Raw genomic sequence first — 27273 nt, 5'->3', positions numbered from 1 at the left:
CTCCATCAATTGATTGACTTTTTGCGTATCTTTGTCATTTTTTAAGTTCTAATAAAATGGTATACGTTAATTAACTGTCTCGAACAAAATGGCTAAACGAGTCAAAATGTTTGGAATATACCTCGAGTAAAATTCTTAACAGCATTATTTTAACATCATCTGACAAATCCGCAAAGTAATTGTTGAAAATCCATTCGAAAAATCTTTAAAAACGTTTAATTAACCTTTAACTACTACTACAGCTTTAATTACAATTAAATTAAACTTTTAATCTTACGCTTTGCAATCTTGCTCTAAAATGGGTCCCAATGAACCCAAACACTGAGCAATTTCATGTCGAATATCAGCGTGTAGTCTATATACATATATAATTTATTCAAGTTCATGATATCTTAATTAGCATATTGCCAAATTATATCAGGGGATAGATTTAATTTGAGAAGTAGGAATGGAGAACAGAGTAATATCTTGGCGCGCGTCAAAGTCCCGGACCCCCTTCCACTAGACGGAGGGGGGGGGGTATGAAAAGAAGACGCGGGTTTACCATAGCGACAGAGGTAAAAAAGGAATTACGTCATTATTTTTCGCCGTCCCCGTCAGCAACGTCATCAAAACGTAGTTTAAGTGAGCAGCCAATAAGATAATTTAAACTTTTCGTTACATTACGTGTAGGAGGAAGGGGCTCTACACTGGGTGGGCTACGAGTCGGAATAACTGAAGTAAATGCTAACACCGTTCTCCATTCCTACTTCTAAAATTAAATCTATCCCTGATTATGTAAATTAATCATACCGCATTTGCAAAACTTCATCGAAATATGATATGATATTGTAATAACTGGTTTCGACAGACTGTTAATTGATCAACAACAAAAAATTAGTTTTAGTTGCAACTGGTGAAACTAATGGGGCAAATTAACGAATACCTTGGCATTATCGGGGTTTAAGAAAAAATCTTTTAATTGCCTTAAGGCAATTATTTGTCTTTCACGATCGGAATCATTGTTAAGTCGATTTAAAATACGGAATAATCGTGAGTCTTCATTTTCGTGAGATCCTAAAATTTTGAACTTAAAAGTTAACGTCTTGTAGAAGCAGAAGCGACTTATATTAGAAGTCATAATTAAGTACAGTCAGTGTTTTGTACAAAATATATCCCCTGGTAAACCGTCAATGCAAAATACTACGAAGTTTAGGAACATATAGAGGTGTTCCTGATAAGTATGTCATAAATTAAAGAGTATATTCTATGGGTCAGACTACGTGTCAAAGGTCATGGGGTCTAAAATATTTACTTTCGGAGTTACGGGTCCCCAAACATTGATAGTCCCCTAAATATGGAAATTGGCATACATGTGAAGAATAAGACATATCAGAGTGCTCATCTTGTTTAGACAATTTCAATAGCCTCCGATCTAAGAATGTTAATGAGCAGTAGTTCAAAATGTAATAGACCAAGAGTCGATTGACATTTTGAAGAACACTTTTAAATAACGATGTTAACTTGGTGCGAATCAAAAGAAACATGAACTTCAAACTTATGTGCTGTTTACACTTTGAACTACTTTACATTACCATTTCTGGTAGATTCCGTAAGGCTCATTAACGTTCTTAGATTTGGGGCTATTGAAATTGTCAAAACAAGTTGAGCAAGCTGATATGTCTTACTCTCCACATGTGCCAATTACCTTGTTTTTTTTTACAATTTTAAAACTCCCTGACATGTAACGAAGTCTTGCTTATTTTATGGAATTTTCAGGATGATTGTATTGTATTTTCAAACGACGGAAAACATATTTTGAAAACAATACTACGCTTATATCAAATAAAGATTGTAATAAAAATCTTAAGAAGCAGGGGTACAAAAGTCTAGTAGCATTTCCAGTAGCAACGTAAGCATTTTTTGACTAAAATAGATATTCTAGCTTATTGAGAACGCGTGTAAAGATTATTTATAATAAAGATAGAATTTTATCTAATTTGTTTCGCTGCAAAAACCAACAACGAAATCGAAATTATTTTTCTTGGGAATCTTAATAAATAGGTATATCTATTGCGATGTCTAAGAAAAATAAATGGCACTAATTTTCGACCTTTTGTAATCAAATTTGAATAAAAAGTGAATTTTAGTGCACAAAAAAGTGACTCAAATACCCAAAATGAACAAAATATAAACAATAATAAAATCAACACCTTTACACAAGTTTGAATCATCCAGAACGATGTAGTAGGGTTTATACAACCGAACCACGGGCACGTATATAGTCTTCATCATAATTTAACTTAACATTTAAATCCAATTAAGCTTAAATTCACGCAAATCTACATACTTAAGTTTAAAATAATCCTAAGCCTATTTTAATTATTATTGAAACTATTAAAATACGAAATACATCCTTTCCGCGTCGCGTTGCACTATAAAACTAAAATAAAAACGGTTTCTAACATACAGGTAGATAATCCTACGTCTAAAATACGGTAAAGGTAAAAACTAAACTAAAAAAAAATACGATAAAACCCTGCATGCATGCACCTGTCGTAATTAAACAAAACCTTAAAATGTAATGCTATAAACGAAGTTAGAAGCTTAGAACATTTGTTAGTAATTTACGTATAAAATTCCAATTTCCAATAACAAATGCACACCGTCACCGAAGTTTTAAATGTACGTTATTCATTTATTTATTTACCAGAAGTTTCCAGCAGTTCTTCGGTAGAATTTACCTGCACTGTTAAATTTTGCGATATAGATGTGGCTATTGTCGAATTGTCTGAATGTACTAACACGTGGCCCGAGTACAGCCAGTAAATTCTAGCTCTAACGCAACAAGGAGGTAACGTCATGTTAACGTTACCGGAATTGTTAATAGGTGTTTATTGTTTCATGGCTTAGAAGAACGTGCATGAAAAATACGGCGTAGTTTAGTTTTAAAAGTGTTATAACAGTGTACAGGTGTGTTTATAACATGTGTTTTGATTTCGTCCTAATTTCCTGTTAAAGTGTGTGATGGTGTAGACCAATCGGTAGTATTGCCGTTAATGCATATTGGTAAGTTTTTGAGGTTTTTGATGGAATACGTCATATTTTGTTTTTATTTAGTATATTATATTAAATATTGTTGGTATTGGTTCCGGTTGTTAAAATAATTTTAACTTAGCGTATATTAATTAAACTTGTACAGAATGTTTTTATGGTGTTTATGAAATGCTGAATTGAATTTAAAAGGGGTTCATTCATTGGATGAGGTGTAATTTATGTCATTGGTGGCGCCACCCCCAAAAAATATATCGTGAATGACGCAAAATAAGCCCCTCCTTAAATTAATTGCTATTCAGATTAAAGGAAAGTTCAGGTAATGTAACGTTATACCTTAATTAAAAGAACGGAACGGCTGCTTTTTCTAAATATAAAAGGAGTTAAATATTAAAATTAATTGAATAAATGATCTCTTATTACAATATGATAATTAGTACATTTAATTAGTCAGATTAAAAATAATCAAGGACTACTGCCTCGCCATCCTCCATTGGTTTAGTGCTGGCGTCTGCTAGCCCGAACCCACTCTTACCCCAACGGGATTGGTTAATTGAATTCTCACAGGCTAAGAGCGGTAAGGGGTAAGAGGTTCGATTTAGCAGACGCTACTGGTTTAGTGGCGTCTGCTAGGCCGAACCTCTTACCTCCACCCTATCCTTACAGCCTGTGAGAATTCAACCAATCCCGTATGGGTAAGAGGTTCGATTTAGCAGACGCCTGCACTAAAGCAATGGCGGATGGCGAGGCAGTAGTCCTTGATTATTTTTAATCTGACTAATTAAATGTACTAATTATCATATTGTAATAAGATATCATTTATTCAATTAATTTTTAATAGTTAATTCCTTTTATTATATTTAGAAAAAGCAGCCATTCTTTTAATTAAGGTATAATCAGTTATGTTACCTGAACTTTCCTTTTAATTAATTGCTATTCAAATTGACATTATCAAAGAGAATAAGGACATTTGTTTTCACTCTGTGACTGTGATTTCAAAGAAAATATGGAATTTCATAGACTGATATTCAAAAGATAAAGGTGTCAATATGGAAATTTGTTTTTAAAATTAAATAGGTGTTGAAATACCAATTTTCATATGGTTCGTTATCTCAATTAAATTCAAGGTCACAAAAACGTTTAAATCCACTTTAAAAATTAGGGTGCTATAAAATGATACCAGCTACTTGGTACCTTAACTCAAGGTCACCAAAACAACCCCATTGACCCTTAAATGTCAGTAAACTCAAAAGTGTAACAACATATACACTTTTATTTATTTAATGATATTTTTCAGTTCTTATCATAAAGAAATTTTTCCCAAATCTTTTATCAGAATATTCAGGCCCTTCAAATCATATTATTAATAGCATATTTTATGACAGTTAACGCTGATTCATGTCAATGGCAAAAATGGTCATAGTCTTTAAGCAAATTTGCTTATAAATCTACCCCTTCAAACATAAACATAATCTAATAGATTATCTAGTAATCTATGATGGTTGAAGCTCAAATGACCCCAAACAAGTCCTCCCTCCGTTTATTGGAAAACACCCTTCGTCCTTACTCTCTCTAATTAGCAAAAAACGAACCTTACCCTTAATGTCGCCTAACTTATTATTATAATATTTTGCAATAACGAAATCATACGTACGAACTCTGACCCAAACACCACCCCAACCCAACCAGACCCAAGGTAAAAACATAAACAATCCTACCTTTACGTAAGGACTCATGATGACTACCACCGATCTTTCCACCACCCATACGACTTCCATGTTCCGATGTTCCAATAGACGATTTTTGTTTATAAAAGGTTCCTGAATTAGATCTGCCCCCAGATCCGTGTCTGGTCAAGCCACTATTGTCTCTCATTGTATCGGAATGTGATACCCTTCCCAATGGAGGGGAATTCTCGGGTGTAGGTTGGCTAAAATTGCCGGAACGAATTTTTCCACGTTCTTGTCTCCGATAAACAACGTGACCATCGCGACTTCGCGAACGGGTTTTTTCGCCTCCTATTGTTTTTGTGACATTTGTTCCCGTTTGTCTATTACCTGTGACATTTGAACCCCCGTAAAATGCAGGCGCGGTAACCGTTGTTTCCGCCGCACTTGGTAGGTTTTTCTCAGAGGAACTCCTATGGGGTACCGATTCAGCGTCCCATTCGTCCTCTTGACGGGGTCTACGAAATTTATCGCGATTACGAACCTCTTTAACTTTACCGTTGCTAGTTCTTTGATTCATTACTTTGTTAAAGTCATTAATTTCATAATTAAATATCCGTTAGCGTGGGTTTTTAATCTGGTAAGAAATCACAAACACACTTTCTCAACGAGAGCAGACATTTTTTTCTCGAAGAAAAGTGCACTACAAAGCGACACCTAGGCCTAAATTGGCGCGTAAAATGTTGAGAGGATAAAAAATTGCGCAATAAACAAGGAGTAAAAACCTTTTCGTGATGGGAGTGGAAATGATATGAGCGGCTAAATGTGCGCCTGTTTTTGTTATTATCAAGTTATAAATTTCCCCTTTTCCAAAATTTTACTAAATAGAATATGTTTTTACCCCTAATTATTGGTACCTTTCCAAATTATGGCTAATTAGCTTGTTTATTGCCACCTTTTTCAAAACATTATTATTTTTAGTTTCTTTCTACCCTAAAAAAGGCGCACTTTTAGCCATTCGTGAAATGATTATTATTTCACCTTCCCGTTATCAATTTATTATTAGTATAATATAAGCCTAAGTATATAAATATTTAACGATATTATATTAAAATTAGACTACTTAATTAAGAAATAATGACAAAAATATATTAACTAACTTTGAACTGGAGCGATGGTGCCAGGAGGGAGGTTGCAATTTTGCGTGACGCAGTGGGCTATGTTGAAGGACTTGACTCGTCTTTCCAAGTCTGGCAGCGCTGTTCTGTAAGTGATCGATGATAAGCCCCGCCTTTGAAATAGTTGGCGCCTTTTTAAAACCTATTAGAAACATCCGTATTGAGGAAAAGGCAGCTCCCCGCGTTCGGCTGTATTAGGCTCTATGGCAATACAACATTTAGTGCCATTAGTGTAATTTGGCGCGAAAATAGAACCAATTTTTTTATGATAAATGCACAGACCAAAAATTATTTATTTTAACTCTTTCCCAAGCAGGACGATCATATTTCTTGTTCTAAATTTTCTTTCCAACTGACATGGAGGAGATAAACACTCTCCCATTTCATAGAAAAAAAAATTCACTATTTACAAATTTTCTTAATTTTTTCCTTTCTTTTAAAATTGGGGGGAATTTTACATAGCAGTATAAAAGTCTTTGCCGGTTCCTTTTTACCACTAAAATAATAATTCAAAACTTTAACATGTTCATTTTTTTGTTTAATATCACTAACGTTTTTTTTTTTTTGAAAACCCAAAACCATTCTCGTCATCAACAATTTTGTACAGGATTTCCACTCCAAATTGTAAACGTGTTAGTTCTCTACACTTTGGTTTTTTTATCAAGGTCACATGGGGCGAAAATTAAGTTACCAATCATCGTTTATACCCACGAAATGTGGGCGGAGAAATAAGCCTTTTTCTAACGCAAAATTTTTGAGTTTTTTTTATCGAAATTTTAATTTACTGAAGAAAGAAACTAACTAACTACACTTAGAGAATAAATTAAATTAATTTTTTTTTAAATTTTAAAGATTTCTGTACAAAAATAAATGGAGATGGAAATACTGTTAAAAATTAATATTTTTTTAAAGAATTATTACAGATTTAATTGAAACTAAATTAAGATTGTTTTTTAATCTAGAAAAGTGAAAAAATTGAGAATAAAAAGTTTTTTAAGTAGCATTTAAATTTTTTTGTACAAAATCACGGAATCCATTCTTACTGTTTAATCTCCCGAAAAATTTATGGACCTCATTTTCCTGCGTTTAAAAAATACCCGCAGCGGGTTTTTAAGTTTTGGTAACTTGTTATTTTAGGCCTGCACCAGAACGGAACATTTCAAATTGTTTTTTATCATTTAATTTTTTTGGTTAATTTTAGAATTTTTTTTTAAATAACTTTACCCAATGGGGAACTGGGGAAAGATTATGTACATATTAAAGAGGAATTTAAGATTTTAAAACCCCTTAAATTTTCTCTAAAATCTTTTATGGTTTTTTTTTATCGCAAAGGCCCGAAAAATACGTTATTATTTTAGTTTTGTTTTGCCTCTACAACGAGAGAGCCAAATAGTTTTACAAAATAATTAAAACTATCTGGTAGTTTTGTTTATTATTTATTTATTAACTTACACAAGGCAGATTTAAGATCACTGTCATGTTGTTTGTTTGTTTGTATATTTCGTGTTGTTTCTTGCCCCCAAAACTTTACTGGATTTAAATATCTCGTTCGTGAACCCTCTCGAGTCATCTCACGCATTTGGACCAAAAATCTCGTACTATTACTGTTGCGTTTATTTAATTTAACGTAAAAATTTACCGAGAAATCTTAAAAATGTTAATTAATCTTAGAGATTCTTACTTATAATTATAATTACTTACTTTAAAATAAATTATAATTAAATAATTTTATTTGTAAAATAATAATTTAAAACTAATGTATTGTATATATATAATTATTTTTAAGATTTCAATGCAAATTTTTACGTCTTTGTTTGTTGATTCCTTGGCAGTATTTTGAGTTGATTGATTGATTGATAAGTATGGGATATTTTTTTGTTAATGGAGACTTATTTGTACCTTCATTGCTTTAAATTTAATTTACTTAAATGGTGTTTAATTTAAATTAAATTTAACTAACCTTAATCTGAAAAAAATTGAAGAAAAATTAAAAAATATCTACGGCGATTTTTTTCTAAATGTAATTAAAAATAATTAATCACAAGAATTAAGCTAGTAACTTTAGGAGTAAATTTATAAATGAAGCTCATCTTTATTTGGAAGTAGTTTTATATTTTCGCTAAAACCTTAAGCTTTTGTAAGTAAGTAATATCTGAAAGTGTACTTTTAAATAACCGGGGTTCGGAGACCAATTAGACGCGGACCGAAGGCGTCGGTTCAAATTCAAATGGAACACTACATTAGAGTGTTCCATTGAATTCTTTCTTACGTAAATCTGCTTAAATTAGAACTGTTCCCGAGATCGGTAACCATTAGAAACCGTCCTAGGCCTAATTTGAACTTAAAAACACGTCGACAAAACCCTCCTAAGTCCCAAGACAAAAAAAAAATTGTTGATAAAGAAAACAATTTTAGAATAAAAATTAGTGTATTTTCATCTATAAACAAAAAAACAAAGATTTTTCTTTTCTTTCAAATACTTTTTTTTTTGAAACCGGAAAAAAAAATGTGATTCGTTTTTAATTTTTATTGAGAAAAAAAAAACCCTAATCGTAAATAAAACCTTTTACGATCTAGTTTTTTTTAATAAATTTCATTTACATCCCCAAATAATTCCCCCACGGATCCCGAAGATGTTGGTTGTTGTTTCAGTTGTTGTTGTAGTTGATTTCCCCCCAAAATTAGATGTTATGTCACTGCTCACCGTTTTATTTTAAACCGTACGTACGTAGGACTCGCATAAAAAAGAAAAAAAAAGGCGGTGCGGCTTCGATCTTCTCAAAAAACCAAAAAAAAAAAAAAAATTAAAAAACCTTTCTCGGAACTTAAAAAAGGATCATTTTTGTATCTGTGCATAATTACACTTTTTTTTAATAGTTTTAAAAAGACCTTCTTCAAAGTTATGGTTTTTTTTTCTTTAATAGAATCCCTGCACGGCTTTTTTATTCAACAAATGTTTTTTTTCATTTTTTTATCAGTTTTTTTTTTAAATTCAGTTCAGTTCTCTGTCTTCTAAGTACCGATACTCAAACGTAAATCCTTCTTTTTTCCTTTGGCCCCATTTTTCAAAGTCAAAGTAAATGTACGTCCCCTGAGAAGAATATATAATAATACGGAAAACGGACTTATTGTAACTTACTACGTTTTTATCGAACCCCACAACTTTGGCACAAAACAACGAAGACACTAAATTTACCTGTTCAAACTCGTCAGTTATAGTCTTAGGTTCTTCGTGCCTTTGAAACCACATCATATACTTAGTATGAAACCTCCAAGACTGCTTCTTTAAGGCTTTTGCTGCCAAATACTGAGCTTTTGTACCCTACACGACACAATTTAATTAAAACACGTCAAAATACACCCGTTAATACGCGAGGATTATTCCCGATGCACAAGCAAGGCTTAGTAATTCTCAGTCTCGCTAAGCCTTGCATATGTTGGTAATGATGATGGAGGAAGAAATCGGCCCGCTAACTGTGGAACGACTCAGGTCCAGTGGGACGCTAGGAAATTTGGGAGGAATATACGGAAAAATGGCGGGCGGTCTTCCAGATTCGTCTGACGTAGACCATCCGCCATTTTTCCGAGTATTCCTGCTCCATTTCTAGCATCCAACCGGACACGAGTCGTTCCACAGCGTGCCCATTTCCCTCAGATTATTCATCCTCCCCCGTCATCCCTGTCGTCGGCAAGCCTTGCAATAATCATGGGCAAGGCTTAGTAATCTTCATCTACCCTCTAATCCTTGCACTCGTCGACAAGGCTTAGCAATTTTCATCTGCCCCTCTAAGCCTCGCAATGGTCGACAAGCCTTAGCAATCTTTATCTACCCTCTAATCCTTGCACTCGTCGACAAGGCTTAGCAATCATCTGCCCCTCTAAGCCTCGCAATGGTCGACAAGGCTTAGCAATCATCTGCCCCTCTAAGCCTCGCAATGGTCGACAAGGCTTAGCAATTTTCATCTGCCCCTCTAAGCCTCGAAATCGTCGACAAGGCTTAGCAATTTTCATCTGCCCCTCTAAGCCTCGAAATCGTCGACAAGGCTTAGCAATTTTCATCTGCCCCTCTAAGCCTCGAAATCGTCGACAAGGCTTAGCAATTTTCATCTGCCCCTCTAAGCCTCGCAATGGTCGATAAGCCTTAGCAATCTTTATCTACCCCACTAACTAAGCCTTGCAATCGGCATCAGAAATGCCAATGCATTAAGGATAGGTAAGAAAACTGTCGGAATATGGTCGAAACGATTACATTACCTCCATAAAATAAAAGACAAAAAATAAAGTCTCTGTAGACAAGCGTTGGAAGAACTCCACAGAATCACTGTGAGGTAATCCCTGGGGATAATAAGAAGGAACCGGACAAGGCATTCGCGCCAAGAAGGCCCTAAAAACACAATGCAGAACACTACTATTTAACCAAACCAAACTTTGTTATAGAACTTAACGCGAAGTCGCGTCGCGCCTTAAGCATTATCCATCGTCTGCTCTTTTAATCTATATCTATATAAATCAAAGTCCTGACTGACTGACAGACTGACTGATAATCAACGCCCAGCCCAAACCGCTTGCCCTAGAAGTCTGAAAATTTGCAGGAACGTTACTCATAAGTAGTAGGCGCGTACTAAGAGAGATTTTTTCCAATCCGCCGCCATCTTAAAAAATGGCGGCCAGAAATGTAAAAAATCTTCTCTATGCAACAAAGTCAGCGCGTTTCAACCGATTTCACAAATATTTAGTACACTGCTTTCCTTTAACCTATAGACGGGCTGAATGGTCTTTTGGGTTCGATTTGATGCCATCTTTTTAAATGGCGGCCAAAAACTTAAAAACCCTTCTTTATAGAATAATGTCCGCGTGAAAAGTAATAAAAACTATCCTGACGGGCTGACGGGCAACACCGAGTGCCTTCGCTAATAGGGTGCTACAAAAATATTAGTCATCGGTAAAATCTTTTTAAATGGTGGCCAAAAACTTAAAAACCCTTCTTTATGGAATAATGTCCGCGTGAAAAGTAATAAAAACTATCCTGACGGGCTGACGGGCAACGCCGAGGGCTACAAAAATATTAGTCATCAGTAAAATCTTTTTAAATGGCGGCCAAAAACTTAAAAACCCTTCTTTATAGAATAAGTCCGCGTAAAAAGTAATAAAAAATGCATCCTGACGGGCTGACGGGCAACACCGAGTGCCTTCGCTAATAGGGTGCTCAAAAATATTAGTCGAATCAGTAAAATCTACCCATTCTTTATATAATTTTGATGGAAGTTCTTATTACACGCGAGCGACGCCGCGGGTAACAGCTAGCAAGGTATCAAAACGATCCTGGGGGGACACACAACATTACCTGGCTCTCTCAGAGTGTATCGGTTGTGGCATGTGCCTACAGGCAGCTTCTAGCATATGCTGTTGGAAAAAATGATCTTTGGTGAGCGTGGTGGAACCCAAGGGAGCGACTCCTAGTAACGGAGGGATATGCGCTTCCGTAGTGGAGGAGGAAGCGGGCGTAGGAGCTCGAACCACCGACGATGGATTAACAGACGACGACGACGAAGGTGGCTGGATGACTTTCGCGGAGAGATTACACACGCTGCTGTTGCTGTTGTTACTATTGCTCACCACATTATCATACATATCTAACCCGAGCGCCGCCATCAACAAAAGAAACCAACCAACGCGTCACCCGACGTAAAGAAATAGAAGACGAGTTGCAGACACAGAAGAATAAGAAAAGAAAGGACAAAATGGACAAGAAAAAACTCAAATCAGAGGCCAATCTTAAAAAAGAATCAAAACCTTTCCAACAGATAAGAGTATTAAGTCATACTTCTATCCGTTGAACTTATAGGTGAATACAATCGAGTTTCTAAACCTGCATTTAAGACGGCCTGCTGCGCCATGGACTTCAGAGACGACATTGATTCAGACACCTAATATTACCATTAAGAAATAAATTACAAGCTCCACTTACTTAGTTCCGACGGGAGGACTTACTTTGGGCATAACTGGACCATTCATTAATAGAACGTTGTTGGAAGCCTGCATATTCCCGCTACTGCCATTGTTGTTGTTGTTGTTATTACCTCCCGTGCCTACGCCGCCGCTATTGTGGCCTCCACTATTGTTGTTGCTGTTAGAATTGTTGTTAGGAGTGGTACTGACTCCACCGAGCAGCATACTGTTACTCATGACCGAACCGGAAAGGGGTAGCAGCGACGTCCCAGCCGTCGCTACACTATACAATGCGGTCGTGTTTGAAACAGCGCTGTTGTTCCCACTAAAGTTCGTTCCTAACGAGGCGGCCAATGAGGAAGCCGTTGTTGATGATAAAGGCGCGCTTCCGCCAAGCATACCAGCCACGACGGACTGATGAAGAACAACAGTTAAACCCCCACAAGTTCATAAGATATGTTCCTGAGGAACATAACTTAACATACCTGGCCCGCTATATTGGCGACAGTTTGACTACTACTTCCGGTACTGTTTCCAATAATGGATGAAAGCGCCGTTAAATGTAAAGACGAATTTGAGTTGGACTGCGCTATTGCGGAGGACGAACCACTGAGAGGAATTTGGTTATTGATGGCAAAGGATGATGAAGAGGATGATGAGGAGGAGACTGTGGTGGGTGAAGAGTTGCTACAGTTCATATGAGAAACGTTGCTTGTAGGAGAACTGGAACTTGACGAGACCATGTTATCCACGCAGTTACTTTGCCTGTAGTTCTCGGGAGAGCTATGTACTGGAAAATCAAAAGACACTTTCGTACAAAGGTCCCGTCATTAGTACGTACATCACTTAAAGACGCCTGCCCAGACTTAGAGACGCCCCCTGAGAGTTAGAAACGCCCCCAAAAACTTACAAACGCCCCCAAAAACTTACAAACGCCCCCAAAAACTTACAAACGCCCCCAAAAACTTACAAACGCCCCCAAAAACTTACAAACGCCCCCAAAAACTTACAAACGCCCCCAAAAACTTACAAACGCCCCCAAAAACTTACAAACGCCCCCAAAAACTTACAAACGCCCCCAAAAACTTACAAACGCCCCCAAAAACTTACAAACGCCCCCAAAAACTTACAAACGCCCCCAAAAACTTACAAACGCCCCCAAAAACTTACAAACGCCCCCAAAAACTTACAAACGCCCTCAAAAACTTACAAACGCCCTCAAAAACTTACAAACGCCCTCAAAAACTTACAAACGCCCTCAAAAACTTACAAACGCCCTCAAAAACTTACAAACGCCCTCAAAAACTTAAAAACGCCCCCTAAGGCTTAAAAACGCACCCCTAAGACTTAAAAACGCCCCCCTAAGACTTAAAAACGCCCCCCTAAAACTTAAAAACGCCCCCCTAAAACTTAAAAACGCCCCCCTAAAACTTAAAAACGCCCCCCCTAAAACTTAGAAACGCCCCCCTAAAACTTAAAAACGCCCTCAAAAACTTACAAACGCCCTCAAAAACTTAAAAACGCCCCCTAAGGCTTAAAAACGCCCCCTAAGGCTTAAAAACGCCCCCTAAGGCTTAAAAACGCCCCCCTAAGACTTAAAAACGCCCCCCTAAGACTTAAAAACGCCCCCCTAAAACTTAAAAACGCCCCCCTAAAACTTAAAAACGCCCCCCTAGAACTTAAAAACGCCCCCCTAAAACTTAAAAACGCCCCCCTAAAACTTAAAAACGCCCCCCTAAAACTTAAAAACGCCCCCCTAAAACTTAAAAACGCCCCCCTAAAACTTAGAAACGCCCCCCCTAAAACTTAGAAACGCCCCCCCTAAAACTTAGAAACGCCCCCCCTAAAACTTAGAAACGCCCCCCCTAAAACTTAGAAACGCCCCCCCTAAAACTTAGAAACGCCCCCCCTAAAACTTAGAAACGCCCCCCTAAAACTTAAAAACGCCCCCCTAAAACTTAAAAACGCCCCCCTAAAACTTAGAAACGCCCCCCCTAAAACTTAGAAACGCCCCCCCTAAAACTTAGAAACGCCCCCCTAAGGCTTAAAAACGCCCCCCTAAGGCTTAAAAACGCCCCCCTAAGGCTTAAAAACGCCCCCTAAGATTTAAAAACGCCCCCTAAGACTTAAAAACGCCCCCCTAAAACTTAAAAACGCCCCCTAAGACTTAAAACGCCCCCTAAGACTTAAAGACTTACTTTTATTGGAGTTTGGTTGCGTCCCCGCTGCCGCTACGGAATAGGGCGTCGTAGGAGGAGACATGATCGAGTGGTTGTTATTAGAGTTCATGGAGGGCGAACTACTGTTGCTACTGTGTGATGAGCTGTTGTTCCGAGAAGGCATTGGTGGCATTCCTTTCACACTCTGTACAATTGTGCTTGAAGACGAAGATGAATTCGAATTCTGCGCTCGAATCGCCACAGGTTTCACAGGCTGCCCACACTACAAACATAAATTACCCCTCAACGTGTAAAGACCAAGTGAAAAAAAAGACATACGTACAAGAAACACATAAATCCCCCTCAACATGTAAAGACTAACCCTCAAAAGACATACATACCTCGTTGGTCTTGGAATGATTGGTCAATCCAGGACTAGTTGGAGGAGAGAAGGAATTAGTAGAAGTTGGTGTGATGGACTGAACTGTTGAGCAATCGTCGTCTCCCGTCGTCGATGTCTTCAGATCAAATGTGTTATGATCTACTTTTAATTTTAATTAAAGAAAAACCGAATTAGCCCTGAAAGACGTTCGTAAAACAGCAGCCTAGTTCCGAATGACTCCGATTCTCTGAGTCAAAACGGAACTAGACTTAAAGAGAGATAGTCAAGCAAGCGCTTAATTAAGTATAAGCTTATAATTAAAACAATTCAATCAATTTCACCGTTGTACGAATTGGTTTAGTCTCAAGACAAATATATAAATAACTAAAAATGGAAACTCAAAAAAAAGGCAAAATGAACAATAAATAATAAAACTCAAATTACTGTTTTCAGAGTTCTCACCAAAAGCGAGAGCCGCTCTCGTCTTGGCTAGGAAATCCTGCATATTTTCCAGTTCTAAGTCATCGTAAACAAATTCATTCTCTTCAAAGTCCGGTTCTTGCGAAGACTCGATGTAATACTCCACATCTTCCTTAATTTTTTTAATTTGGTCAACGTCGACCGTACTGTTATCTAACATTCGCATCAACGTTTCCAGTTGTTTAATATGATATCGATGTTTTTCCAGCCACGCTTTTAGTTCGTCTATCCTTTCTAGTTTCTAATTAATCGGTGCCCAATTAATTAAAAGATTAACAGCAAAAAACCAAAGAAACCCAATTCGTTAACGAACTAACAAAGGAACTTACATCTTTATCATTTTTTTTCTTTTTTAACGCAATCATTAAGGACTCAATTTCTGACTCAAACTGATCTACTTGAATATTTAATTGTTCTATTGAATTCTAAAAGTAATTAGGCCGAAAGTTAATTAGCAATTAATTAAAGAAACCCCATTGAGATAAATTGTGACTTAACAACGTACCGCTAACCAGTTCGTAATCTCATCTTTCTCCTTTTGGGCCGGATCTAATTTTTGTGCGGCTCCTAACCCTTCTTTGGAGTATGCTTTGGTTTTCGTTTCTCTTTCTACAACCTTAAACCTCTCCATTTGCTATTTATTGTACGATCAAAGGACATGGTTTTTAATTGCTTAAGTTAATTGCCCAGTCTTAATTATGAAGTGTACTAACGGTTTCAATAAGTTTTCTATTTTCCAATAACACTCTCTTGTCTTTGATCTCACTGGACGCAACCCACGTTTTAATTTGGTCTCGTAACCTCTGTTAGTTAATAACAGATTCGCAAGTTTTAAAGAAAAGTGTGTTGGGGAATGTTAACAAAAGGGTCCGACATTTACACGAAATCAAATAAGAAATCCCGAAATCTTTGTCGAAATCGCGAAATCAAAAGAAATTCAGAAATCTTTGTCAAAATCCCGAAATTCGAAATCAAAGAAGAAATCCCTATCGCTAAATCAAAGAAAAATTACCGAAATGTTTTGTCTAAATCGCGAAATCTTTGTCGAAACCCCGAAATGTTTTGTCTAAATCGCGAAATCTTTGTCGAAACCCCGAAATGTTTTGTCTAAATCGCGAAATCTTTGTCGAAACCCCGAAATCTTGGTAGAAATCGCGAAATCAAAGAAAAAACCCGAAATCTTTGTCGAAATCGCGAAATCAAAGAAAAAACCCGAAATTTTTGTCGAAATCGCGAAATCAAAAGAAATCCCGAAATTTTTGTCGAAATCGCGAAATCAAAAGAAATCCCGAAATTTTTGTCGAAATCGCGAAATCAAAAGAAGAAATCCCGAAATTTTTGTCGAAATCGCGAAATCAAAGAAAAAAATCCCGAAATCTTTGTCGAAATCGCGAAATCAAAAGAAGAAATTCCGAAATTTTTGTCGAAATCGCGAAATTAAAGAAAAACTCCCGAAATCTTTGTCGAAATTGCGAAATCAAAGAAAAAATCCCGAAATCTTTGTCGAAATTGCGAAATCAAAGAAAAAATCCCGAAATCTTTGTCGAAATTGCGAAATCAAAGAAAAAATCCCGAAATCTTTGTCGAAATCACGAAATCAAAGGAAAAATCCCGAAATCTTTGTCGAAATCGCGAAATCAAAGAAAAAAAATCCCCAAAAAATCGTGAAATCACGAAATCCCGTACGCTTTTGGGGGGGGGGGGAATGTCGGACCCATCGACATTAACGATCACGCTCAAACTATCTTACTTGCAACTTTTTAATCTCTTTCTTAAGATCTGCCTCATATTTCTCCTTCTGATTGCTGTTCGCTGCATTATGTACCTAATTTTTGTTTTTATTTATTTATAGTGTAAAAAGAAACAAAAGATCTATAAGTCTTAAGTCAAGCTGTACGAACTCGCATTTAAAAAAGAAAACTCCGGAACTTTCGCACTCAGCCTACAGGTGAAAAGATACCGTTTTAAATGCGATTGGCGAGTTTTTAAAAAGAGAACAACGAGGGTCACAATCAACGCATCCGCCGTCACCGTAGTTTCAAATTTTGGGACAATGCCTTGTCAACTACGGTTAAGTAAGTGAAATATTGGAAAGATTAAACATCCCTTGAAAACAAAACTAAAGTTGTGGTTTAAAACTTTGCAATTAATGCAAAAACTAAAGATTAGACGTTTCAAGTCATAAAACTGATCGCATCGTCAATGTTCACGAACAACGACGAATTTTTATATTGAAAATCCCTGACTTAAAACCTGCTTATCCCTGACAAAATTTTGGCAATATCCCTGACCATTTAAAGGTGTTTACCAGAGCCCACTTCATAATTACACCTGGGCCCATATTTACCATTGCTTGAAGCAATCATGGTTTGATATACCAAACGAAATCCCTGACTTTTTACGAAAAAGCCTTTAAATCCCCGACTTTTTATGAAAAAACCTTTAAATCCCGAACTTTTCCAGCTTATCCCTGACAAAATTTTGAAAATATTCCTGGGACCATTTTAAGGTGTTTACCAGAGCCCACTTCATAATTACACCTGCAACCCATATTTAGCATTGATCGAAGCAATCATGGTTTGATATACCAAACGAAAACGAAATCCCTGACTTTTTAGGGAAAAACCATTAAATCCCCGACTTATTCCCTCATTTTTCAAATCCCTGACTTTTTCCTGTTAAACGTCAGAATTTGTGCCTAACATTGGCTTTTTCATTTAACGTCTGGTTCATCAGGGATATTTAAACTTTCTAATGACAAAAATGTTACACCTTCGTCTTGTAAAATGTTCAATGCTCTTTTACAATATGGCCTACCATTCTACCACTATGTAGGCATAGGCTTACTCTTGCATTTACAGAATAATCTGCTTCAAATTTAAGAATAACGTAGTAACATTTGTGAATGTTACACATTTGCTAACGATGCCTTGTAAAATGTTCATGGTTATTTTACAATATGGCCTACCGTTCTACCACTATGACCTTTTGTACTTAGACGAAAAGATACTTCAAATTTAAGAACATCGTAGTAACATTTGTGAATATTACACATTTGCTTACGATGCCTTGTAAAATGTGCATGGTTATTGTACAATATGTTCTACCATTCTAGAACTATGACCTTTTGTGCTTAGACAAAAAGATACTTCAAATTCAAGAACATCGTCGTAACATTTGTGAATTTCACTGTGGCTTACTAGTTATAGTTAAAAAGGCATCGCAATACTTGAAACCATTCTACCAATAAAACGTTATAATGAAACAACTAAAAATTAAACTAATTTAACCTTAATTAGCACATCATGTGGAATCTAAACTACACCTAATTACTAAACTAAACTAAACTAGACTCGATTGCGGTTTCAAATATGACGCAATTATCATGAAACCAACCGCAACATTTCAAATATAGAGAAACGCGACGACAAAAATCCCGAAACCACGTGACACGAGACCTTACAACATTACGTAAGTTCTGCGTCACAATACTACAAATACCGAAATAAAATTTTCATTACCAGAATACCACTACTAATTTGAAACGTAATTAATACCCTACTTTCAGATCATAAAATTAATATTAACAGCTCAGGATTTTCATATAAACGTTTCTCTACCTAACTAAACTAAACCTAAAAATTGGATCGACAGTTTGCGTTGACAGTTAAGACGAGAGTTTTTGACACAAACAAGAGGATAACGAATAAGAGTAGATTTTAAAGTTCAAACTTGTACATCGGCGGAGTTCCTTACATGCGATGACTCAAATTTAGATATTTGTTGTATCTAAAATAATATTACATAAAAAAAGCTCCGAGATTAGCGATGAAAAGTACTTGAATGTTAATGTTTTTAAACGATATATTTTTCTGTGTGTAAAAGGTAAACCAGAAGAAGAAATGGAAACTCCACCTTTTGCCAGATATCCTCGAAGATTTCAACCCCTTCGGTGACCTTTTTCAAACACCTGTCAATCTCTCCTGAAAGGAAACAATACCTTACCCTTAACTAAGAATGTTTGGCAGTCAACTAAAACGCTAACGTTTATAAAAACACTATATATAACCAACAAAAGTGTATAGAATATCAAAATAAGACATGTTATTATAATTATTCTTGTATGTAAGAATAATTCACGTCACACCACGTGCCCTTTATAATAAATGTTTATGTGTAATCAGGGATAGATTTAATTTTAGAAGTAGGAATGGAGAACAGTAATATCTGGGCGCCCGTCAAAATCCCGGCCGGACCCCCATCCACGGGACGGGGGGGGGGGGGAGGTGTATGAAAGAAAAGGCGGGTCATAGTCATAGCGACAGAGGTAAAAAGGAATTACGTCATTATTTTTCGCCGTCCCCGTCAGCAACGTCATCAAAACGTATAGTTTAAGTGAGATAATTTAAACTTTTCGCTACATTACGTGTTGGAGGGAGGGGCTTTATACTATACTGGGTGGTCTATGAGTCGGAATAACTGAAGTAAATACTAACCGTTCCGTTCCCCATTCCTACTTCCAAAATTCAATCTATCCCTGTTGTATTCTTAACGTATACTTTTGAATTTGAACACTTTCTATACCATGAATTAACAAGCCAACAAATAACCCAATTAAACCTCAAAAGTTAATTAATTACGCCTAATTTCCTAATCAAAAACAAATTAAGTAAAATATCCCAAACCATAAAGGTTAAGTATTAGTCTTGTGTAGAGAGATCAATATTGCTATTATTATATTGATGTAAACTATGTATGGGACGTAGATAACTTCCAATATTACCAATAATCTATAATTCCATACATATTGGCACGTTGCCAATTTTTTTTTCCCTTTTAATATAGAAGGATTTTTGACATTAGCTAGATTAAAATATTTTTAGAAAAAAACCAAAACCAATAACGGGATCCATTGGGATATTAAGCTTTATAAGGATTTTTGGATAACTTAATCTTTCTACATCAATAAATAACAAATTCAATATATTTCGTAATAAAATGCGTAAAGTGACTGACTATGGTCACTTTTAAAGTCTGTCGACATAAATTCTCAGGGTTCATACAACTTTTGGAAAACAAATTTCCCCGAGATTTCCATGAGGTTTTTCCCCATATACTTCCCTGAATTTTCCAGGTTTTTCCCTTATATGGAGTATCCTATGGAGCAAATGTTATCGAAGGAAGGGGGGGGGCAAATTGGACTATAACATATTAAAAGGGCATCCCTGTAGCTCTAGTAGAACCAGAGTTATGAGCCTCCAAAGTTGGGTGTAATGTTAATCCTACGGAGGGGATGTTTATGAACATTTCGCTTAATTACTCGGCCCCTGTTTGTCGTAGCCCAAAGTTTTTAGTATGGTTGGATGGGGGGCAAATTGGACTATAACATACTCAAAGGACATCTCCGTATCTCTAATAGAACCAGAGTTATGAGCCTCCAAAGTTGGGTGTAATGTTAATCCTACGGAGGGGATGTTTATGAACATTTTGCTTAATTACTCGGCCCCTGTTTGTTGTAGCCCCAAGCTTTTAGTATGGTTGGAAGGGGGGCAAATTGGACTATAACATACTAAACGGATATTCCCGTATCTCTAGTAGAGCCAGAGTTATGAGCCTCCAAAGTTGGGTGTAATGTTAATCCTATGGAGGGGATGTTTATGAACATTTTGCTTAATTACTAAGCCCCTGATTGACGCAAATTTCCCTGATTTCCCTGAGGATTTTGTCAACTATTTATTTCCCTGATTTTTCAAGGTTTTCCCCGTTTTCCAGGTTTGTATGAACCCTGATTCTAATCATATGAAGAAATTGTTCCGTTTTTGCCAAAAACCGAAATTATTTATAGTTCTGGTACAAATTATTTAGCCTACCTTTCAGTTTCAAAGGTACGTAATAAAGCTTGAATTATTGCGTAATATAATTTCTAAATCTGAATTATAAATAAACAAGACATAATAATGGACGTATGTTTCAGCTGAAAGCAGTTTGAAATTTGAAGTCTACAGAAGTCTATTATTATTTTTTTCTCCTTAAATTTTACACGATTTGTTAAATATAATTTATAATTTTGGGTGGAACTAATAAGTTTTTTTTATTTTTTTTTATGTAGCAAATTTAAAAACAGGATACGGTCCAGCCATCAACGCAACCTTACGTTTGCACCTGCCAACTATTACTATGTATATATTATTTAAATTCTTTTAAAATATTTGAATAAAAAAGAAAGATATAAAAAATTCATAATTTCGTGTCAATTCTATCTTTTGTTTTTCGTTAAATAAAGATATGATACTTTCTTTCAATTCTGTGTATTTAACTGAGAGTATTAAAATTAAATAATGTCGCAACAATTAAGTAATGAGACATTAAAATCAATTTAACGCTAATTATTTACTATTAAGTGTTTGGAAAAGTGCCTGCATTTTTAAGTCATTATTATGTCATGTTTTGCCAACTTAAATTATCTACTGTTTAATAATTTGAATGACAACCAAAGTTTAGCCACGATTTTCCCTGACGTTCGGCCACGATTTCCCCTGACGTTCGGCCACGATTTCCCCTGACGTTCGGCCACGATTTCCCCTGACGTTCCGGCCACGATTTTCCCTGACGTTCCGGCCACGATTTTCCCTGACGTTCCGGCCACGATTTTCCCTGACGTTCCGGCCACGATTTTCCCTGACGTTCGGCCACGATTTTCCCTGACGTTCGGCCACGATTTTCCCTGACGTTCGGCCACGATTTTCCCTGACGTTCGGCCACGATTTTCCCTGACGTTCGGCCACGATTTTCCCTGACGTTCGGCCACGATTTTCCCTGACGTTCGGCCACGATTTTCCCTGACGTTTGGCCACGATTTTCCCTGACGTTTGGCCACGATTTTCCCTGACGTTTGGCCACGATTTTCCCTGACGTTTGGCCACGATTTCCCCTGACGTTTGGCCACGATTTCCCCTGACGTTTGGCCACGATTTTCCCTGACGTTTGGCCACGATTTCCCCTAACGTTTGGCCACGATTTTCCCTGACGTTTGGCCACGATTTTCCCTGACGTTTGGCCACGATTTTCCCTGACGTATGGCCAAGATTTCCCCTGACGTTTGGCCACGATTTCCCCTGACGTTTGGCCACGATTTCCCCTGACGTTTGGCCAAGATTTTCCCTGACGTTTGGCCACGATTTCCCCTGACGTTTGGCCACGATTTCCCCTGACGTTTGGCCACGATTTCCCCTGACGTTTGGCCACGATTTTCCCTGACGTTTGGCCACGATTTCCCCTGACGTTTGGCCACGATTTGCCCTGACGTTTGGCCACGATTTCCCCTGACGTTTGGCCACGATTTCCCCTGACGTTTGGCCACGATTTCCCCTGACGTTTGGCCACGATTTCCCCTGACGTTTGGCCACGATTTCCCCTGACGTTTGGCCACGATTTCCCCTGACGTTTGGCCACGATTTCCCCTGACGTTTGGCCACGATTTCCCCTGACGTTTGGCCACGATTTCCCCTGACGTTTGGCCACGATTTCCCCTGACGTTTGGCCACGATTTTCCCTGACGTTTAGCCAAGATTTTCCCTGACGTTTGGCCACGATTTCCCCTGACGTTTGGCCACGATTTCCCCTGACGTTTGGCCACGATTTCCCCTGACGTTTGGCCAAGATTTTCCCTGACGTTTGGCCACGATTTTCCCTGACGTTTGGCCAAGATTTTCCCTGACGTTTGGCCAAGATTTTCCCTGACGTTTAGTCACGATTTCCCTGACGTTTAGTCACGATTTTCCCTGACGTTTGGCCAAGATTTTCCCTGACGTTTGGCCACGATTTCCCCTGACGTTTGGCCAAGATTTCCCCTGACGTTTAGCCACGATTTCCCTGACGTTTAGTCACGATTTCCCTGACGTTTAGTCACGATTTTCCCTGACGTTTGGCCAAGATTTTCCCTGACGTTTGGCCACGATTTCCCCTGACGTTTGGCCAAGATTTTCCCTGACGTTTGGCCACGATTTCCCCTGACGTTTGGCCACGATTTCCCCTGACGTTTGGCCACGATTTCCCCTGACGTTTGGCCACGATTTCCCCTGACGTTTGGCCACGATTTCCCCTGACGTTTGGCCACGATTTCCCCTGACGTTTGGCCACGATTTTCCCTGACGTTTGGCCACGATTTCCCCTGACGTTTGGCCACGATTTCCCCTGACGTTTGGCCACGATTTTCCCTGACGTTTAGCCAAGATTTTCCCTGACGTTTGGCCACGATTTCCCCTGACGTTTGGCCAAGATTTCCCCTGACGTTTAGCCAAGATTTTCCCTGACGTTTGGCCACGATTTTCCCTGACGTTTGGTCACGATTTTCCCTGACGTTTGGCCAAGATTTTCCCTGACGTTTGGCCAAGATTTTCCCTGACGTTTGGCCACGATTTCCCTGACGTTTGGCCAAGATTTTCCCTGACGTTTAGCCACGATTTCCCCTGACGTTTAGTCACGATTTCCCCTGACGTTTGGCCACGATTTTCCCTGACGTTTGGCCACGATTTCCCCTGACGTTTAGTCACGATTTCCCTGACGTTTGGCCAAGATTTCCCCTGACGTTTGGCCACGATTTCCCCTGACGTTTGGCCACGATTTCCCCTGACGTTTGGCCACGATTTCCCCTGACGTTTGGCCACGATTTCCCCTGACGTTTGGCCACGATTTCCCCTGACGTTTAGCCACGATTTCCCTGACGTTTAGTCACGATTTTCCCTGACGTTTAGCCACGGTTTCCCCTGACGTTTGGCCACGGTTTCCCCTGACGTTTGGCCATGGTTTCCCCTGACGTTTGGCCACGGTTTTCCCTGACGTTTAGCCAAGACTTTCCATTAGTAACAGTGTCACTGACCACTGTGTCCAAGCCCTCTAACTACCATCTCAGCATACTGTCTACCCTCTACTCCACCTTAAAATTCGTACATTTTCCCCAGAGTTCTACCAACCATTTCAAACTATTTCACGTCTAAAACTATCAAAAATCAGCAAAATCGGATATCAGTCAAGTTTAGTCACTTCTGATAACACCTATTTAAGCCATATCTAAACAAGGAGTCGATCCCTTTATCAGTGATAAAACAGCCAGAATAGGTCAACAAATACTGGACTCTCAAGTATCAAGTATCAAGTACTAACTAGAGACTTATTTCCATCCATCATCTTGCGAAAGAGAAGATTGAAATTAGACCATCCCTACACTTTTGTTCAAGAGCAAAACAATTCAAGGCTCTTGTAGTATTTCAGATAAACTTGTCTTAGTGGGACGTGTGCCTTCCCAAGAGTCTATAGCTAGCTAGCTAGCCACGAATCAGACTTAAGACTTGATCTTACGAACACTTTTATCTCAAAAATGATACTGTTATCATAAAAGGACCAGCCTTAAATATTGCAGACAAGCAATGCATAAGTCCAAAAATAAAAACTAACAAATTCCATATTCTCCATCAAGGTTCGATTACTAAGTGTCACCTGTGAACTTTGACCTTGAAATTTTACTGTTCTACTACTACTACTACTATTACTACAATAATTAATTAGAATTGAGCTATTTATAACTCTTAATTAAATTCTCTCCATCATGGTTTGATTACTAAATGTCATGATTAAATAACCCCGTGAACTTTCAACTTTGACCTTGAAATTTTACTGTTCAACTTCAAATTCTACTACAACAATTATTAATAATTAGAGTTGAGCTATTTATAATATAACTCTTAATTAAATACAGGGTTTCTGCGCTCATATTAATTAATTAAGAGATATTTCGTCACCTAATTTTAATTTAAGTTAATTAAAATTTAATTTATATCTCAGGGCTGTCAAATATTTCTAATTGATTTGACAGTGGCTTAATTGGTTTGGTTTTCTGAGTCCCATATTTTGATAAATTAAAACAAGCATATTCATAAATTAGCAATATTGACCTTTCTCGACCCCTCTACTTTATCTAATCAACCAAATAAACATTTGTTGCAATTCATTAACTCTTTTGTTACATGATGAACAAGAATTAATGCAAGATTGACCTTTCTTGACCCCTCTACTTCATCTAAACAACCTAATTAGTTGCATTGCTATTCAATAACTCTTTGTTTTATGAAATTATGAAACAAATTTTCAGTAATATCATGAATTGTGTTCAAACAGGGTTCATACAACATTTGAAAAAACAAATTTCCCTGAGATTTCCAGGTTTTTTTCCCATATACTTCCCAGAATTTTACTAAAAATTCGAAATTTCCCTGAATTTTCCCTCAGGATTTTGTCAACTATTTATTTCTCTGATTTTTCCAGGTTTTTTTATGAACCCTGAGTAAGAGGTTCGATTTAGCAGACGCTATTGGTTAGTGGCGTCTGCTAGACCGAACCTCTTACCCTTACAGCCTGTGATAATTCAACCAATCCTGTAGGAGTAACAGGGTTCATACAACTTTTGAAAAAAAAAAAAAAACAAATTTCCCTGAGATTTCCAGGGTTTTTTTTTTCGATATTCTTCTATAAATTTTATTAAAAATTGGAAATTTCCCTGAATTTTCCCTGAGGTTTTTGTCAACTATTTATTTCCCTGATTTTTCCAGGTTTGTATGAACCCTGTCAAAGATGAACCAGCGTCAATGCAAGATTGACCTTTCTTGACCCCTCTACTTCATCTAAACAACCAAATTAGTTTCATTTCAATTCAATAACTCTTTTGTTATTTCAAATTATGAAACCAAGATTGAAGATTGACCTTTCTTGACCCCTCTACTTCATCTAAACAACCTAATTAGTTGCATTTCAATTCAATAACTCTTTGTTATATGAAATTATGAAACCAAGATTGAAGATTGACCTTTCTTGACCCCTCTCCATAAACTAATACACCAAATAATAATAATAATAATTCATTGGCTTGTTACTAAAACTCATTCTTTACACAAAATTATCATTAAACCATAATTTGAATTTTTGTTTATAACAATAAATTTGGGTCTAAATTGACGAGGTTCGTTTTCATTCTGAGTCAGAACCATTTAAATTTCAGTGTAGACGAAGCGAACAAAATTTGGTGTTTTAACAGACCAAATATTACTAATAAATCCAAAACCCAGCAATGCAATGGGCTCTCGAACAAAATACTTACGATTCATGGCAAAATTCATCTGAAATTATTATTAAACAATGTGAAGTAGGGCTAATCGATACTCGAAGAAAAGTATCAGCTAGCTGCGTACGAATACCAATGTTCTTTATATCACGCGTTATTTATATATTAATTAACTTTTAATATTATTAATAATAATATAATTAAAGAGAATTAGCTTTATATTAATCCTTGTGCAAGTACATTATGAACACAATACAACTCCAAAAGTGATATGATCTTGGACTAAACAGCTGTGCAAGTCTTAACAAGTTCATATAAGTCAAAACCAATGTTGTTTTGAGTTAAATCACGTATTAATATGGCTCAAATATAATTATTTTAATGCCAATTAAATTAATTGTCCAGACTTTTAGCCTAAATAGGCTAATTTTGTCACAAAATATTATTCCATAATGCATGCATCAAGGAGATGCATTTAAAGATCGCATCTCCAGGGTTGGAGGCGTTTGATTGTGGATTTAAATACAAAATACTTCACCTTTAAATAAAAATAATCCAAAGTTTTACAAGAATTTGATCATAAGCCTGTGCGTATCAAAATAAATTTAATGAATCGGAGTTGTTAAGACTTGGCTTAGGTATTTTATAAAGGGCCGAGGCTTATATTAGAGTAACGATGCAACAATGATATTCGTACGCGATGGTTGAATGACTACCCGAAGGGAATAAGGCCTACTAATGTGACTAAATTTCATCCCAGGCCTACCTTGAAGCTTTCTCCTGTCGGCCATGGCTACGAATATACATTTGTCGGATTCTGGAGCATAGTAACAAGGCAAAATATAATACTTCAGATTGAAAATTGTAGTTGAATTTTTAATTTCAAAATTTGTACGAGCAGCTTTGTTCACTAAGAAAATGGCTCCCCTCGAGAGTTTTTGATAACGCAGAAAAATCGTCGCGTTTCGTCCGGTAGTCCTGCACCCCTTCTTTCGATAAAATTTATTTAGAATATTTTAGATCCCGACTTAACGCGCTTAATAGCTAAAAATTTATATAAATTAGGTTAATTAATTATGTTTATAATTCATCTATAGAAGTCGAAACGTTCGCTAATTTGGTAGCGATAAAGATATTTTGGCTTGGATAAAAGTAGTTTTCCGACGCGGAATGATACAACGGTAACCTAAGTGCGAGTTTTACCGTGGCTGGCGCAGGAAGAAATCGAACCGAACTTGAACCACTATTTTTTTCCTTTTTTCCAGTCCAAAAAAAAAAAGATTTATAGGGCTTCATAAAATCATATAAATAT

General features: G+C 37.1%; 2 protein-coding genes across 11 annotated transcripts in view; both read right to left on the bottom strand.

Annotated features, from left to right (window-relative positions):
• Positions 1 to 5406, bottom strand: part of nonC (serine/threonine-protein kinase Smg1) — a 38105-nt gene extending 32699 nt beyond the window's left edge. For both annotated transcript variants that reach the window (XM_089854920.1, XM_089854921.1), the window contains exons 1-6: positions 4752 to 5406; positions 926 to 1056; positions 793 to 851; positions 278 to 355; positions 122 to 203; positions 1 to 48 (exon numbers count right to left, since the gene is read on the bottom strand). In XM_089854920.1, the coding sequence (XP_089711046.1) occupies positions 1 to 48; positions 122 to 203; positions 278 to 355; positions 793 to 851; positions 926 to 1056; positions 4752 to 5280 (927 nt within the window). In that variant the 5' untranslated portion in view covers positions 5281 to 5406. The remainder of the gene's footprint in view (positions 49 to 121; positions 204 to 277; positions 356 to 792; positions 852 to 925; positions 1057 to 4751) is intronic.
• Positions 5407 to 6312: 906 nt separating this feature from the next.
• Positions 6313 to 27166, bottom strand: Not3 (CCR4-associated factor Not3). 9 transcript variants are annotated; one of them, XM_089854951.1, is made up of 18 exons: positions 26728 to 27165; positions 25998 to 26016; positions 18764 to 18831; positions 18587 to 18637; positions 16599 to 16673; positions 15562 to 15651; positions 15354 to 15482; positions 15178 to 15273; positions 14813 to 15089; positions 14388 to 14530; positions 14026 to 14269; positions 12313 to 12635; positions 11870 to 12241; positions 11703 to 11805; positions 11223 to 11511; positions 10133 to 10262; positions 9075 to 9200; positions 6313 to 8969 (listed from the first exon to the last, which is right to left on the bottom strand). In XM_089854951.1, the coding sequence occupies exons 2-18, from the start codon at positions 26014 to 26016 to the stop codon at positions 8871 to 8873; spliced, it is 2634 nt and encodes an 877-aa protein (XP_089711077.1). In that variant the 5' UTR covers positions 26728 to 27165; the 3' UTR covers positions 6313 to 8870. The 9 variants fall into 9 exon arrangements, with proteins under 9 accessions (XP_089711077.1, XP_089711074.1, XP_089711073.1 ...); XM_089854948.1 differs by having other exon boundaries at positions 18581 to 18637; positions 26728 to 27163; XM_089854947.1 differs by lacking the exon at positions 25998 to 26016 and having other exon boundaries at positions 14388 to 14527; positions 18581 to 18637; positions 26728 to 27166.
• Positions 27167 to 27273: the final 107 nt, after the last annotated feature.

This window comes from Phalangium opilio, unplaced genomic scaffold, assembly GCF_054372755.1.
Source record: "Phalangium opilio isolate 3A_F unplaced genomic scaffold, DU_Popi_V2 ptg000209l_1, whole genome shotgun sequence".
Lineage (NCBI taxonomy): Eukaryota > Metazoa > Arthropoda > Arachnida > Opiliones > Phalangiidae > Phalangium > Phalangium opilio.
Note: the sequence above shows the minus strand (reverse complement) of the source record. Positions and strands in the feature narration are given on the sequence as shown.

What these genes read in the sequence shown, in the direction of transcription:
- Not3 (XM_089854945.1), bottom strand. Translation starts at nt 26,752, where the DNA reads ATGGCCGACAGGAGAAAGCTTCAAG. An exon ending in AGATTACGAACTGGTTAGCG is followed by an intron (nt 15,274 to 15,353) that starts GTACGTTGTTAA and finishes AATTACTTTTAG; the next exon opens with AATTCAATAGAACAATTAAA. An exon ending in TAACTGACGAGTTTGAACAG is followed by an intron (nt 8,970 to 9,074) that starts GTAAATTTAGTG and finishes TATTCTTCTCAG; the next exon opens with GGGACGTACATTTACTTTGA.